General features: G+C 45.8%; 1 protein-coding gene across 1 annotated transcript in view; it reads left to right on the forward strand.

The window, feature by feature from the left end:
• ascc3 (activating signal cointegrator 1 complex subunit 3) overlaps window positions 1-17,020 on the forward strand; it is a 100,114-nt gene that overhangs the window by 20,292 nt on the left and 62,802 nt on the right. The window contains exons 6-10 of the mRNA XM_079744833.1: window positions 2,412-2,607; window positions 3,120-3,255; window positions 4,069-4,194; window positions 14,067-14,270; window positions 14,955-15,095. Coding sequence (XP_079600959.1) covers window positions 2,412-2,607; window positions 3,120-3,255; window positions 4,069-4,194; window positions 14,067-14,270; window positions 14,955-15,095 — 803 coding nt within the window. The remainder of the gene's footprint in view (window positions 1-2,411; window positions 2,608-3,119; window positions 3,256-4,068; window positions 4,195-14,066; window positions 14,271-14,954; window positions 15,096-17,020) is intronic.

Raw genomic sequence — 17,020 nt, forward strand, 5'->3', positions numbered from 1 at the left:
AACTTCCTGACCAAAGGTCTTTCACTGTTCTTTAATACAGTTCATGTAATTCACGCAAAGGGGATCATTATATGGAAGAAGAAATTGAAATTTTAAGCTAAAAAGAAATCATCAGGAAGCGAACAAGGATAAAGGGAGCAAGTGAATAGAGAACTAGAGACTTGGATAGCCAAGGTTATTAGACTAAAACATGAGGGACTCTCAGTCCCTGCCGTTAGCTGACATGTAATAGTGGTTTTCTTGATTAACCCTGAACAAGAGAATCGCATTATCCATGCTATCCTAACTTCGGAAGTGGCCTGTTCTACGTGGGAAAGTCTGCATTACATTTCTCCCATTTCTCCCTCCTTATCCCTGGTGGCATTTCGGACAATATTTGGAACAATTTATAAAGTAGAGACAATTTCAAGATCCTATCTTGAACAGGCTGATGATAGCAATGAATTACTGTCTAGGTTTTTATTATATTTTGCAAAGGAATAGCAATTATACCTAACTCAGCAAATAGTTTATCAACCAACATCGTCTAGGTAGTTATTAAGGCCTTGGATTTAGATTCAGCATGGGCTATTTTTAGTATCTCTGACTGCATAACAGGCAGTTATAAGATCCTTCTTCATTATCACTGTCCTACTAATTTTATTGTGTGTATGTGTGCTGAAACTATACTCTGCTATATTTCATAATTGACATTTTATAAGGTATGTAAAACAAGGCCGTGAGCTAATCAAACGCCCTGTTTAACACTGTTCTGTAATGCCTCCAGGTGTTCTGGTCGACGATTCTAACAATGGCCCTTTGTCCTTCACTGTTCATTTCCTTAACACAGATCCGTCGTTATTTTTCATTGCCTTTGTAATATTCCCTGGCCCGTGCCTTCCCCCTCGTCATTCTGTCCCAGGTGTCCACACGGTCACTTACTCCCCGGTAAGCATGACCTGCACCGTCCGACTTCTCCCACGACCGGGACACACAGGGGTTTACCCGCTGGGTCCCCCTTGGGACTTCAGAGTTGCCACCAAGAACCTGCCACCGCCTTGCATAATTAACAAAGCTTCATTAACGAGGAAGCGGCTAATTAGTGCCCCCCTGATCTGTGACCAGGCGTCTGGCAGGCGGAGCTGCTTGGCTGGGTGAAAGGATGGTCCGATGACTTAGGTTGACCCCTCCCTCCCGGGCCAGCTGTCCCCACGGTATCCGCATCAGCATCGGGCCAGCCAAGGTGGTGACGCACCGGGGGTCCCAGACAGCTGGGCAGCTGACAGCGCCAACCCGGTGTAAACAGGCTCCCCGCTGTGTCTGGGGCTGTGTCTGTACATGAGCGCAAGTGGCCGATACAACCCTGAGGCACAATATCGGTCGGTGCTTCAGCGGGGGTCAAATGTCTCAGACTGATGGTGCAAATGAAGAATACAGGAGAGAAACCTGGTGGGGAATTTGGAGATCTGGTTTTAATTTCTAGCTAGAGAAACTCAATATGCCAGTATTTGTTTGTGCTTTAATGTCATTTATAATTCATAGATCAACCGGTTCCTCAGAGTAAAATCGTACTTTGATTGATTTTTTGATCTCTTGAGTCCAATTCCTGAATCTTCTTTAATATTTTTGTTGCCAAAGCATTCCTACTTCTCAACTTTCGACTTGCAGATAACGGCCAAAGGTACGAGAACAAAACGTTTTCTAACCAGATTCACAGGGTTGAACTGTTTTGAAGAGGGTTGATGCATGTAACAAGATGCAATGGGCACCTGGATATATAGAGCGTGCAATAAAAGGCGCCTGGGAAGTGTAGAATGGGGATTGTGTGGGTGTGGGACTGACAGGGTTAAACTGAGTAGGAGGGGCTGAGGAAAATTGTGCGAAGTCTACGGATTTCAGTGAGCAGGTATAGCCCTCAGAGGAGATAAAGAAGAAATCATTCAGTCAATCAGCCCAGGCTGCAATGCAATCATCAGGTCTCATCTGTTTTCAAGAGCAATGCTGGCTGTTATTGAGCTGTTGTGCCTCAAACAGGGAGGCTTTGCTGTCAAGAGGGGGGAGGGGGGTTTTGTTAACCCTCACTGTGCCGTAGACAGAAAAATACATCAGATGAAATCCTGGTGGATGAGCTCTCATTATTTTTCATATTATTTTATTGCCCATATGCAATGATTTTTCTCACTTAATGTTTACAGCCATTGTTTTTTTAAGTTGATACAGTTGCCTGTATATCGTGAATCAATATATCACAATATAATGACGTCATACATTTTTTGGTCAAAAATAGAAGGGTATCATTTACACTTGACACATGAGCATTATCATTAATTGTGTTGCATAGAATATTATTGTTTAGTTTTTATGAAAATATCCCAGCTGTTGCTGTGCTTTGGTTTCCCTGAGTTGGTCTAAGCCTCTGCCTTCCTTCCCAGACGGCGGCCAGAGCGGGGGAGAGGCTAGCAAGCCAAACTTTGGCTGTCAGGTGACCGTCCAATCGGAGCAGGAGAGGCAGCAGATGAAGGTCTACCGCAGAGGGGAGAAGAGGGAGAGGAAGAAAGGAAAGGGGCCAGAGGATGACCCCTCAGACATGTCCTTCAACTTTGACCCCAAGGAGATGAGGTCGCAGAGGTAGCCAGATTGCCATTCCTCAAAGTCATCTGTTTGCTGGCCTTAACCCATCTCAGCCACTTTTTCTCTGTTTGCTTCTCTGTTGGTCATTTTACCTGTTATGTCGGAGACTAATGGACGAGCCCATCACATCGTGTGTCTGTGTGTGTGTGTGTGTGTGTGTATGTGTATGTGTGTGTGTGTGTGTGAGAGAGAGAGGGTGTTTGTGAGTGTATATACTCCTTAGCAACTTTTTTTTGTAAATATAATCTTAAGAGGCGAAAAAAAAGGGGCAACGATGTGTTTAATTAAAAACCGAAATGTACCAGAGTGTGAAGGAATAGATTAGCGGAGAGGTAATGCTCCCCACCGCTGTGGCTCACCGGTGTCATTAAATCCGTCAAACAGGCACTCTTCCTCAAATACAAACATACATCTCGGAGATGAGACAGGCTTCACTGGTGTCATCTTTTCTCGTGCGCTTGGTCCAGGATTGTCTATTGTTGATGTTCTGTTTCCTTGGGGGCCCCCAGAGAACAGGCCCTGCTGACCGCGCGCCGGGAGCCTGTGTTCGGCAGGGAGCGCGTCTACGAGCGCGTCCGCTACCCCAACGTGTACGACTGCTACGCCGAGGCGGCCAAGAGCCCAGCGTTTGTCGGAGGAGCCAAGGTGAGGCCCGCTTTACAGGAGGGAGAAACTGCATCTGAAATGGACTGTAGAATAAGAGAGTAATAACATTCCACACACACACACACACACACACACACACACACACACACACACACACACACACACACACACACACACACACACACACACACGTATTACAGAACACATGCTAGCAGGATAACATGAGATAAGATAAGACTTTATTAATCCCATGAGGGATATTTAATTCAACACAGTACAAGCCACCTCCTTACCTTTTTACCTCTGAATATTTGGTGTTCCATGATACTCTGAGACAAATCTGCACAGATTCTGGTATGCCGAAGGGCTTTGGATGTCTCCTGTTCAATCTTCCATATAGGCCACCTTCTTGCCTTTTACCAGTGAAATGTTCCTTCATTTTGAATCAAGCCCTGATCCTCTACTGAAAGGGCATCGGCGCTCACTGTGCCAGCGTGCCCATTTCGTGACATCTCCCACCAGATAACCCAGAAACCTTTGCTTCAATCCAGGTTTTAGGATCTCCTAATTTTAAATCCGACTCTGTCCTAACCTCTGGCAGATTAACACAGACCTCTGCTAGGTGTGTCCCGCCTAGTGGAGAGAAAGGGAGAATCCAGGTATTGGAATTAATGGAGGTTTCTTTAATGCCCCTTGGTTGATTGCCAAAAACATAATATATTCTGGCAAACGGATTGTCGGCCACGCCAGGTTTGCAGTGCTTCAAATATATGATCCTTTTTTGAGTGGTGGAAGGTCATTTTATCCGTGCTACCTTGGATTTGTGTTAATGTGACCGTTTATGGCGTTCAGCTGCTGCTGCCAGAGGGCATCAAGAGGGAAAACAACAAGATGTACGAGGAGGTGGAGATTCCACCCAACGACCCCAAGAGCCTTGGCATGGAGGAGAAACCTATTTACATCTCCCAACTCGATGAGGTAAGAAATGAGGCATACAACTATAGACTGAAATGTATGTATATATATATATTTATGTGTAAATATATGTATATATCAGTGCTGTCAGTTTAACGCGTTATTAACGGCGTTAACGCAGACCAATTTTAACAACCTTAATTTTTTTATTGCACGATTAACACTCTTTTAGCTTCACAAACGTTGTCATTTTTTCACCTGCTGTCTAGCAACAACTAGTCACGTTAGGAAAACTACAACACCATACCGGATCTAGCTACACCGGAAACAAAACAACAAGCACGCCGCACAAACTTGTTGGGGCAAGCAAGGATACGGAGTGGGTGGAAAAACTCCTTAAAAGTGTGTGTGTGTTTGTGTGTCACTCTGTTCGAGCCTGCACGAGAGTTCAATGTCGTCATTAGCTGTTACGTCTTTCTGACCAATCGCAGTTCAAGGCCCACCTGGGCTGTACCACTTCGGGTGGGGCCGCTCAGTTACTCCCCTCTAGACAATATCGACTTGGTTGCGACGTTGCTAGTGAGTGTTGCGGCTGTTCAGTGAGTGAGAGGTTGCGGGCGCACAGCTCAGGCTGCCGGCCGCTGCTGCAAGAAACTTTTATAAACGCAATATTGTTATCCCGCAGTAATCAGCCCGACAGCCCCGAAACGTGTGTGTGTGTGTGTGTGTGTGTGTGTGTAGGCATTATTCGATAGCCTGGTAATGTGTATAGGCCTACATACGGTAGGAATATTCATACTGGTTTAAATAATAAATGTTATAGTATTTCCCATCTTTGCTGAGCAAGAGTTTTGTTCGAAAGTTCAGTGATTGAAACAAATAAAAGCCTGGACTATTGAAGTTTTACGGTAGGCCTACCACTGTCATGCACCTACCCGATGTCAAGTGGACAGGGTTGAATTCACTGCAGGTCTCACTTCTTATATCCATCTTACCAAATATATTTTATTACTGACCTTCTCAACACTCCCTGATCTCACTAAAAGGATTAATGTGATTAATCGCGATTAAATATTTTAATCGCTTGACTAGCTCGCACTAGTATATATATATATATATATATATATATATATATAGTATTTATTAAGTGTCTATTGAAATCGTCAAGCTTCCGCAAATGTTTGTACAATTGTTTAATGTATAAAATATACATTCTATGATCACCTTCATATGCACATTTTGAAAATAAGTGGACGCGTGGAATACCATGTTTTTCAGCCATTTTCGAACGGTATAACACTTGCCTGTAATTGCGATGTTGTCTGGTCAGTTTGTTGGTATCTAAATGTGTACACAGAGTCTCTAGCCGGCTCCTCTTCAGTAGGTACCAGAGGCCTGGGACTGTAATGACCAGTGAGTGATGTTCTCTTTTAATGGAAGTGCTGTAGCTCTCAGCCAACTGTCAGCAGACACAATGACCTGTCAGTCTGATTGACATGTTGACTGGCACATGCACACACCCGCACCGACACACAGAAAAGCACACGCGCACATACAAACCCACAAGCACAAAAACACACACACACACACAAACACACATCCAAGTACACACAGAAACACACACATCTATCCTCCTGGTCCCGCCGCCTTCACCGTTGTAGGGGTCAGCTGGCCGTACAGACAGGTGTTCAATCCGCCCCCCACCTCCCAATGGGTCGTTTGGGAGAGGGGAGGCCAGAGGACGGAGGTGACTGCGGCACAAGTCTGCAGTCATCATTGTCTCTGAAAGTCATTGCGCCACTCCTGTCCAGGAGAGTGGACTTTGTCATCCATCATCGGAGCAGAAACGAGTAAATATCTAGTGCTACCAAAGAGTTGTCCTTTCTTTTGTAAATCTGGCCTTTTGTTTATGAAGTCCCCCTCCAATTGGATCCGTTGGCCGTAAACCGATCAATTTTTGCCGCACTTCAAGTGACCCATGTAACTGTTCACTGCTCTTAACCTTCCTGTCACTCATGCTAATGAGTGCCATAGTAAACAGGGGTCACTCGGCTGTGCGTGTGTGCGTGTGTGTGTTTGTGTGTGTGTGTGTATGTGTGTGTGTATATTTCTCTGTATGCAGATGAGGACACCATGACCAATTGATATGGGCATGCCTCAGCCTTGCCTACACAATCACTCCTGTTGTTTTCACAGTTTTTAAAGTGTGTGTGTGTGTGCGTGTGTGTGTGTGTGTGTGTGGGAGTGCTGCCTGTCAATTGCAATTTTCATCAGTGCTCCTTTAGTACTTGACTATTAATGTGTCCATTAGGCATACAGTTGTATGCATAAGCACAGGAGTGCAGTTTTGTTGGAGCAGCATTATGCATGCAAGACGGTCACGCCTGGGTTCTCTGGCGCTGACAGCGTCGGTACCCGGCGCCCGCGCCCCCTCCATTCACAGTTTGGATATGCTGACCAGCATGATATGTAATCTATAGCAATTATCTGTCTGTGCCCCCACCAAACACGCTGGCTTCCTCACTTTTCTGAAGAAGTATTATATTCTGAACTTTACGGTTGAGTGTCTCTAGTTTCTGTCCAATATGTTTATTTATTTGGTCGCTTAGATCTGGGCAGAAGTTTAACAAAAAAAAAGGATGTCCAAGCTCAAACTGGCTATCTAGCTAGTTGTATTATTAATGCTAATTCATTACTGTTTATTTGTTTTGAATTGACCAGGGGTAAACTGTTTCTAGAGGGAATACGTTGTCATGAATAATAATGGGGAGTCCAAATATTTTCCGACCCTAAGTGCATTTCTGTTATTCTTATGAATTACCAGTCCCTGTAAAGCCAATCCATTCCCATGTTGTCAGAGGTAGAAGGTAAACATGTGCCGGTGGCTTGCTTACATCCACCAGATTTCTTAAAAGATAAACCGTAGCTTTGTCTGATTCTCACAGTACTTTCAGCGCTGTGCTGAGGTTAGCATAAGTTCAGCCCATCGAACAGTATTGTCAGAAGTATGTGCAAGTAGACTCATTGAGCATTAAATGAGTGAATGAGGACGTACAACATTGGCTACAGGTAAATATACCTCCTCAGAAACCGTTGGTATTGTTTGAGTCTTCTCTCCTTTACCATTTAGAGGAATGAGTCAAAATGGATCGGGAGGATTTATCTCCCTCTTGGGAGCTAATTTCCTGGAGAGGAGGAAACAATTAATTAAGGAATCCCACAGAGAAGGACGTTTTGTGTGTGGTTCTCTTTTACAGAGCTTCGATCAATAAAGCCTGACTTTTATTATTTTTATTATTACTTTCCCCCTATAAGCCAATACAGAACTATTGCCCACACCCTACCCTGCTAAATCCTGGTACTAAGTGGCTAACAAGAATCCTCGGAGGTGCCATCTCAGTGTGCTCTCATCTTCTAAAAGGCTTGTTTGTCTCGTCTGCCTTCTCCTCCAGTCCGATCCAGTTTTTTTCCCCTAATCTCGGCAGTAGGCCGCCTGCCTCCATCTCCACTATCAAAAGTCCCTGTGAAACAGATAGCTACAGATTGATACAGAGCCTCGTGCTGAGCAGTGTAAATTAGTCCACACGAAGTGGCTCTGCTTTTCATTAACTTAAGCCCCCGTCCATCTCCAAAACAAAGTGCTTTGCTCGTCTAAAGCGCCCTCTACACAATGGCTAATAAGTCTTTAGGTGTTGTTAAGCAAGCCCGTTGTAAGGCAGACAGAAATGTCTGATGCGCTTTCTCTTTCTCCCGTCTCCCCCCAACACACCCCTTTCCGCAGAGCGCAGATTGTCATTTATTGAAAGCTGTAATGGGAGAAACAGGGGCACGGCGGGCCTGGTGTGCTTTTAATAGCGCCGTGAAACATTAAAAGTGGTGAATTTATTAGGGTGCTTTTTAACTAATGAATCAGGGCTGTGGCGCCGCACTGCCACCGCTGTGGTAAAAGCCTTCTTAATTCATCCGAATAAATATGTGGGGCGGCCGCGGGGGGATGTTTTCTGAGCGAGTGCAAATGTTGCTTCTATTGTAGCGCTGACGCGACTAATCACGCACTAAAAGCACCTCAAAACGCAAGCCGTGGTCGCTCAAATGGGGTCATAAGCCCGATGCACACAAATGCGCACACAGGCATGCCATGCACACACTCACACATATTTACACACACACGCATACGTTTTTCAGTTTTTTGTCTACTAATTGATAGGAAACAACTCTCAAGGTTTGCGTCAGTCTGAGGGGGAGAGTTCCCGTTGGGGAAGTGTTTACATTGAGTAAAGATTCAGAAGCACAGAGAAGTCTGTTCCTGCAATGGGAGGCCCCTCATGGGGGAAGTGTATGAAAGTAGGAGCATAAGTGATGAGTGAACATACCCCACCGAGCTCAAATTGTGTATTTGCTCTCTCCCACTCACAGTTATTATACCTTAAGGAGTTCTTCCCTGTTTGATTTGATCCGGCTCGGGTCTCACACGCAAAATGATGAAGGGGTAATCTTCCCTCCCTCGATAGAAAAAGAAACAACTCTGTATATATATATATAAAAATAACACTGAGAGAATTGATGGAGTCAGTTCACACACAGTCTTTTTCAAGTATTATTATCTGTTGTATGATACACACGAGCATTTCAGCAAATGCGTACTCCTGCTGGCTCCTGTGACCTGCCTGCAGCCTGAATCGTGTCACTGGGAACGACCCTAATGGAGAAACACAGTCTGGGGAGTTCAGTGGCTGGGTGACGTGTTTTGCACTCATGCACGCCCAGGAGCCGTGGTGGTGACCGGGGTATATAAACTGGAGTCAGCGGGGTTGGGAGAGTGGGAGGGGGTGGTTATTCGGGTTCTATCAGCCTCCGGTGTCAATATTCCCCTGGTTCTCCCAAGTTTGACGTGTGGCCCGTCCTGCCAGCCAGCACCCCTGCCGATCCCACGAGATGGGCCAGTGTGTGAGTGGAGCAGCAGCGGGCCATCTATAATTAATCCACCTTGATTGCGTTTCCTAATTCACTTTTGATGAGTTCCCTTTTTACATCCCACACGTGTGTGTGTGTGTGTGTGCGTGTGCGTCTTGGTTCCCGATCTGGGAGCTGGAGCGTGTGCAGGGGATGTTGGGCAACGCCCAGTTCGCTGAGGAACATTTAGGTGTACCAGCGCTTTGGCAAGGTGCCGGATGGCTTGGTTTATTCCATCTGGAACCACGGCTGGACACTCCAGCCGCTTTTTTTGTCCGTATATGCATATATATTGTCTGTATATGCAGAAACCTTCCCTCAAAGGTACTGTGGGGGGCTACGCTCGCCTGATAGGGCTTTTGCAGGGCTCATGAGGGTCTAGTGCTTTTTCAGCAGGTGCCCATGGATTAAGTGATGGATGGCCTGGCTCTCCCTCTCGTGTTCCCTTTTTACTATCTCCTGGCCAGCCTCACTGCTCTCTCCCTGTTCCCCCTTCCCTCTCTCCCTCTCCCCCGCTCCCCCCCCCGCCGCTTCCTGCTGCTGATCCGTAGGGAAATGAATGGGCCTCCTGTTTGCTGCATCTGCATCTCACTCCATCAAACGCCGCCATGCATCTGGTGTGGTTGTGTGTGCGCTTGTGTTATTGTGTGTGTGTGTGTGTGAGTGTTATTTGTGTGTTTGGCCAGGTAAATTTGTACCCTGTGCGTAGGCTTGGAGAGGACCGATAAGCTCTTTGCTAAATCTGCCAATTAAAAGTTGATCACGGAGTCAATGCAAATGGAATGAAACGGAACCAGAAAGTAATTAAAAGGATAGCGTGAAAATGACAACAATTATATCTCTTAGCTTTCCATTACGGATTCTGGGGGATTTAATTAGTGAGGCAGGCTTCTATAGAGACTCATACGGCCGAACATGCTGTAACGTACAGTAAAAAAGTCACTAAAATACAAACTGCTCCATCTATAGTTGAATTAGTTGAAGTGATACCCGCACATCCTGGTACCAAAGGACATGTACTGAAGTTGGTATTTAGATATAGGTGTTGAATAATTACTGCAATCTTTGTGGGGCCAATTAGAGTGTTTTAAGTGGCTTGTGGATTGGCAGGCTATTCCCATTCCTCCCAGTTTGTCCATATGGCCAGAGGCTGTGTATCCACTTTGTTAATGAGCCCGTCAGCTTTCATCCACTCAGCATAGGCAGACCTAGTCCGAGGGACGGACTGTGAAAACAGCTCCCTCCCCTGAATGGTCCAACACCTCATCTCAAAGCTTTGCTGATCACCGTTGCTACACACTGAGAAAAAATCATGTCCACTCACTCTTGTCCCTTGCTCTCACACAAAAACGCTGAAGGCACTTTGTTATGCCGGCTTTCTTATCCGTGTCATTCTTTCCCTCCACATTGTATAAATGTCTGTGCGTACCTTTTCATACAACAACCGCAGTATCCCCTCTGCTGTGGAGGGCCCTTCACAATGGGACGCCAGCTGGGTCTAAGAGATGCGTTCTGCCCTAAACTGGCGACAGCTGCTCTCATTTGATATTTTATTTAACCCGGCCACTGAAAGGTTGACCACAGATGCTTATGGACCTCTATTAGCCAGCTGGGCATGGCAGTGTATCCGCTGACAGCGTTTAAATATCGTGCATAATGTAGTGCTCCGGGATGGTTTGTGATGACCACAGTCGGGCACTTTGATATGCATTAATATCAGGAGGGACGTGAATTTGGCACTTGTTTTCCAGTCCAGGGATTCAGCTATTGTTGCCGTTATTATATCTCAATTGCTCAGATTGTGGCCAAATACGATAGGACAACCACACAACATGATGTCAAAACGCTTGTCTTGAGTGGGTGAACCAGGAGAATCCAAACCAGCACACCCATGCTGAAGAATTCGTTGTTTACCCTGAGTTTCAATGAAGAAGTTAAGTCTTCCCATGTAAAAGTAAGTCTTCCTAACTCTGGTTGTGGGTAATTTACTTGGCGTTCCCCCAAGTCATGTAAATTGGATTTTGAAGCTCAAAGTGGAGCTTCGGTGTATATAAGTTAAAGTGACAAGTCACAAGGTCCAGACACTGACAGATTGATTTGAGATAAGTTAATTGGCACAAAATAAAACGACACAGAATTGTTGCATATTGACATGGGTTTCTCAGTCTTACTTAATATGCACACTTCTAAAAGTGGTTGAGAATGCATTCTCTGACTGATCAAGGCTCAAGGTACTTCCGGCCCTGTTTAAAAAGAAGTATTCATGGGGAATTTCAATAAACAGAAATACATTAAATGTTGTGCTGGAGGTGGGATATTTGCATTTCTTCACAAACGGCTTCCAGGCAGTGCATATGAATGTTTAGGGAGATTTCTGTTTCGAACGCGACAGCAAAAGCAATGGATTCACTATAAACGTTGGTGGTTTACGAAGCTTGGTGATGCTGTAAACGAAAATAAACTCAGCATTAACAATGTTGTAAGATCCTTAGTATCGCCACTATGCAACCTCCTAAAGGGCACAACATTTCTTCCAGGTGGGCCGTGACGCTTCCCTTGTCAAAAAAGGTTTTTTATGACATTGTGGACTTCAGTGTTTACTGGCACACACCAACCACCCCGCGCAGTACAGTAACTAGCCCTCCTGGCTTAAACACTCAGCACACCCGAGAGACAGCATATGGCAAAGAATGGCTGCTTCTCCAATTGGATGAGGCATGCACATGAATTACCATAACAATGAAGTCACAAGTATTTTTTAAGAAAGACAGGTTGAATAGATTAAAAGCACAAGCCCCCCCCCCCCCCAAAAAAAAAGCTATTTTCCAAGACCATTAAAAAGGAGGGGACTTCCTATTTACAACATGTGTGCTTTACTGCAAGGTGAACATTGGGGCGGGCATACATTTGCATGCATTAGCATGTTTAAAGAGAGCAGGGACACTGGCTTCTCGTTACAAACAGACAAAGTCGATAAATCAAAACGAGGGCCAAGACGCTCAAGCGATCACGCCAGAGCTTTTGCGTCGCCGCGCCGACTCCAGAGAGGAGCAGGATGGGGGCTGCATGGCGAGAAGAGCTCCGGTGGAACCTGGTGGTCCGTAATACCAGGATGAATATTTATAAGTAGTCACTCCACGGACCTGGGCCATTGGGGAAATCATTTGGGGGAACCGGAGGTAACTAGGGGGGCCATCCCTTTTCTTTTAGAGAGGGAACAGGAGAGCAGCCCCCGCAGTCATTTAGACTGAAAACAGGGATGAGAACCGGGCTAATATTATTATTCCTACCCATTTAGTCAGAGGCTGTGTGGGCGTGTGGCGGGCAAGTGCGTAGGCGGTGTGTTTGTTTGCTTCCTTTTGATGACGCGTTAGCCTCGTTAGCAGCTAAACAATAGAAAGCACTTTTATCGCAAGGTCTGACGGCGAGACGCTTGTTTAATTGAAACCAGCAATTTGCGTCGCACACCTGGCCATGGGCTGCGTGGAAAGATGTTAACCGCCGAACATGATGTTAACCCCACCCCCCACCCCCCTCCCCCCCACCCCCCTCCCCCCCATTGACTCCTACTATGTAATATCGCTCTGAAAAACCCACATACCTCATTCATCCCTTGCATCTCAAGTGGAGTCTTAATAAAGTTGCTCTTTGATGCATTAATAACCCCCATCCCCTCTGCTACTCCACGGAGTACAGCAGAAGTTGAGGCTGGTGCCCCGCCCGCCGCACACTCCTTAATTATTTCTTTCTATGAGTGGTGGTGGAGCGAGACGGAGGAGCGCAGGAGGAAAGTGATGACATGCTTCTAATGAATCCCTGAATAAATGATACTGCTGTCTAAGCTCTGGGCATCTCGAGCCACCCTGGAGCTGAGGATAGAGGTGGAGACGAGGGAGAGGGAGGGAGGGAGGGAGGCAGGCAGGGTAGAGACCCGTGAGGGAGGGAGGCACGGAGGGGACTGGGTGAATCAGCTGGCGCATCGTGCAGGGCGAAGCAGCCCGCCCGGTCCAGAAGGGGGCCATTTGTCTTTGCTCCGTCTCAGAAGGCATCAGAGCTGCTTGTCCTTCAATGGGAGGAAATTGGCTGCCCGTGCGGTGGCTGAAGCGTAGACTCTAAACAATACGGACGTAGCGCCCGTGACGTCTCCCATGGTTTACACACTGCCATTATGGAGCCGTTGATTTCGCCTTTATTGGCGCCGTGGCTTGTGAATTTTGCAACCAGCAGCAGAAACGATCCATACTTGGCACATTGAGGGCGGGAATTGAAAGGCTGCCTGGCAGTACTGTATGGCCAAACTCGTTAATACTCATTCCTTAATATCTTTTTAATGAAATAAAACCATCAAGAGGGACATCTCCAAAACAAGCCCAGAGATGTTAGTATTGAGCCATTTTGACCCTATACATGTATCAAATCGCAGTGGCTGCCGCTTGGGCTGACTGCACTTTGGTCTTTTACACATGCTGTGTCTATTGGTGGCTCCATCTGCCCTTCAGGGAGATACCAACGTTCTATGTAAAGGAGGCACTGCTAGATGGACGGTTGTTGTCCACCCAATGTTGCCACAGTGAGGCCATGTAAAGATCAGCCCTGAGTGACAGCTGTTTCCACCACTCACACACTGTGCCCGCCTCTACAGCTACCTCTGGCCTTGTTGGTCTGGTAGAAAGAGGTAACTTGTCAATCATGGACTCCATGGACAGCTGTTCACTCCCCACACAACACTGATCGCATTACACTTTGAGTGCTGAAATCGTTTTGGGTTGTTTCTCCCTACAAGATAACAATCATGAAATGCAATCACCGTTTACACTGCTGAAAAATGTTAAAATATGCTCCTGACACTAATTTGCTTTGAACACGAGCATAGAATAATGGTTGATTAAGAAACTCATTATTTCCGCCATTCTCTATCTCCCTTTGTGTATGTGTGTGTGTGTGTGTTTGTGGAATGCGTGCATGTGCGCGTGTGTACCCAGATCGGGCAGCTGGTGTTGAAGGGGATGGAGCGTCTGAACCGCATCCAGTCCATCGTGTTCGAGACAGCCTACAACACCAACGAGAACCTGCTGATCTGCGCGCCCACCGGTGCCGGCAAGACCAACATCGCCATGCTCTGCGTCCTCCACGAGATCCGGCAGCACGTGCAGCCCGGCGGCGTCCTCAAGAAGGACGACTTCAAGGTTCTGATTGCTGTGGACACACACACACTCATCACACAAATGTTCATGCACAGGCAAGCATGCTCAGGTATAGGCACACACGCATACACAGACGGACACACGAACGATGGCAATTTGAAGACATCAGAATCTTCCTCGTAAACTTCTGTGCACACACTCGCAAACGTGCACACTCAAACACTGAAATACACACAGACGCACACACTCACAACATGCCCGCCCGCATTCAAACATTAACGGCTGCCACAGCCGGCACCCGCCAGTGACGATAGCCCACTTTTCATACATCACCATTAAACTTTCTCCGTCCAAGTGGCTGGCGTCATATTTCTCAATAAATTGTGATTTGTGCTGGTTGCCAGGGAACAAATGATAGCACATCGTTGGCTCATTTATCATTAGTGTCCTTCTCCCTCCTTCCCTCCATCCTTCTGTCCTTCCCTTGCCTCTTTCTCTCTTCCCCTCATCTTCTCCTCCCTCAATGCCTTCCGCCTCTCTCTCACTCTCTCCCTCTCTCGCTCTCTCTCACTCTCTATATGTCTCTCCCTCTCCCTCTCTCTCACTCTCTATATGTTTCTCCTTCTCCCTCTCTCTCCCTCTCTCACTCTCTATATGGCTCTCTCTCTCCCTCTCTCACCCTCTCTCACACTCTATATTGCTCTCTCATTCTCTCTCCTGCTGTAGATCGTCTATGTGGCTCCTATGAAGGCCTTGGCAGCTGAGATGACTAAATACTTCAGTAAGCGCCTGGAGCCGCTGGGCATCAGTGTCAAAGAGCTCACTGGGGACATGCAGCTCACCAAAGGAGAGATTTTGCGCACACAGGTACCTTACTCCATGGGGATGTTGGAATTGAGGGGGGTGGAGATGCACACATAAATCCACCAGCCCTAATATGAACGTAAGGAAAGTAACATGGGTACTTTGGTTCACAAATCAGATTTATTCATCCAAAGTCTGATTGTAAACAAGCTCAAATCTAGGTGAACAGGGCGCTTCATTTCTTTGGCCTCATGGTTGTTTTGACCAATCATGCTGCTGTAGGCAGGGCTCTGTACATCATTGGTAATTTACAGCGTACACAAACTCAAGCAGTAGTAAACTAAAAAAGTGTCTGTAAAGGTTTTATATCAACACAATGTACACTGGCCGCTGTAGACGTACATGTATTAAAATTCCCTTCTTAAAGCTTCATCCAAAACAGATTAGTTTCTTTGGTTGAATATCTCTGTAGCGAAACAGGAAGCAAGGAGTAACTCCTTCCTCAGTTTTTAATTTCCGACCCAGGCTCTGTGCTGTCTTAAAAGTTGTACCAGCCATCATCCGTGACGTCATTAAATGAATTACCATCACCCAATGTTTTTTTAAGCGACCGGTTTGAGGGTTGAGGGTTCGCTTTCTACGTAGTGTCAGCATTGTTTGTTAGATTTTCGCGCCCAGTGGCAGAATTCATCCATAATTCATTCAAGGCCGAAATTGAAAAACATATTCAATCCTTAATAACTTGTAAATAAAATTCAATAGATAATTTATGAAAGAGTTTGATCAGGACCTCTTAAAATACATTATAAGCAGATAAGTTCGCCACTGATATCCAAATTGAACAAAGAAAATATTATTTGCTTTGTATTACCAGAATTAAATCCCTTTATATCTTTCGGTTGACTTGGAATGGTGGTGTGCTATTATGCCACAACCTAGGGCGAAAGGCCACCAATGGCCGTTAGAGGAACTAGTTCAAAAGGAATGATTGAATAGATATCCTACCATTGACCAAATATATCTTATCTAACTCTGCCAAATGGATTTGGTGATCGGGGCATTACTGTGCCCATGGTGGGACTTGTTTAAGACACCATATTGACAGAAACGCTGTCACAAAAACGTCTATCACCAATAGCCCCAGGCAACACCTGTTAGCGAGCTAGATGTGACATATCTAGCTGCATGTATCGATGCACCCCAATGGAGGTAGAAGACAGGGGAACACAGGCCACACTCCCCTCATATGTCCCCAAAGCCCCCACATGAAGCATTGACTCATCTCCCACAGTCTGTTCTCTATGAGTCATGCATGGGTCACCCAAAGGTCTGCAGGGCAGAAAATTGATTTATTTCTGTGACTATGTGTGTGTGTGTGTGTGTGTGTTTGTGTCTTCAATAGACAACTTGTCAGTGATTATCGAACGAGTCAGCTTGCCATTGTTGAGTTCTTAAACCCTTCTGGTCTTTGAAGGTCTTGCATGTTTTTAAAAAGAAATGTCCTTCCGCCATTTCATCCCCCCATTTTTAAATGTTGCTAAGTTTTCTTATGCTGCTTATTTGTTTCTATAAGAATTTGTCTTGCTTAAAAGGCTTGAAATCATAATTCAAGGTGACAACATTCAACATTTGTGACGTGGTTTTATCGAAAGCTGTTTTCACAGAGCACTCCTTGCCCTGAGACCAACAGTGTGAGTGATTTTGCAGGTGAACCGTATGCCTCATCTAACACCTAATACTTCCCATAACAATTTCATTGTTTGTTGTTTACAAATAAATGAGGCAAACCCATGTCTAGACATGTGAAGCCTTTTCCTGAAACAACCCCTCCTTCACCACATTTGGCTTCCTCTGCACGAGATTGGTGCTAGAATCTCCGTTATCCAAGATAATTGATGGGGCCGCAGGCCTGTTGTTGTTGACATCGCAATCCCAGTCTTGCCAAGCATCTTCTGTGGGCCCCTAGAAGAGGTGCAGTTAAATATATA

The sequence above is a fragment of the Pollachius pollachius genome, assembly GCF_949987615.1.
Source record: "Pollachius pollachius genome assembly, chromosome: 1".
Taxonomy (NCBI): domain Eukaryota; kingdom Metazoa; phylum Chordata; class Actinopteri; order Gadiformes; family Gadidae; genus Pollachius; species Pollachius pollachius.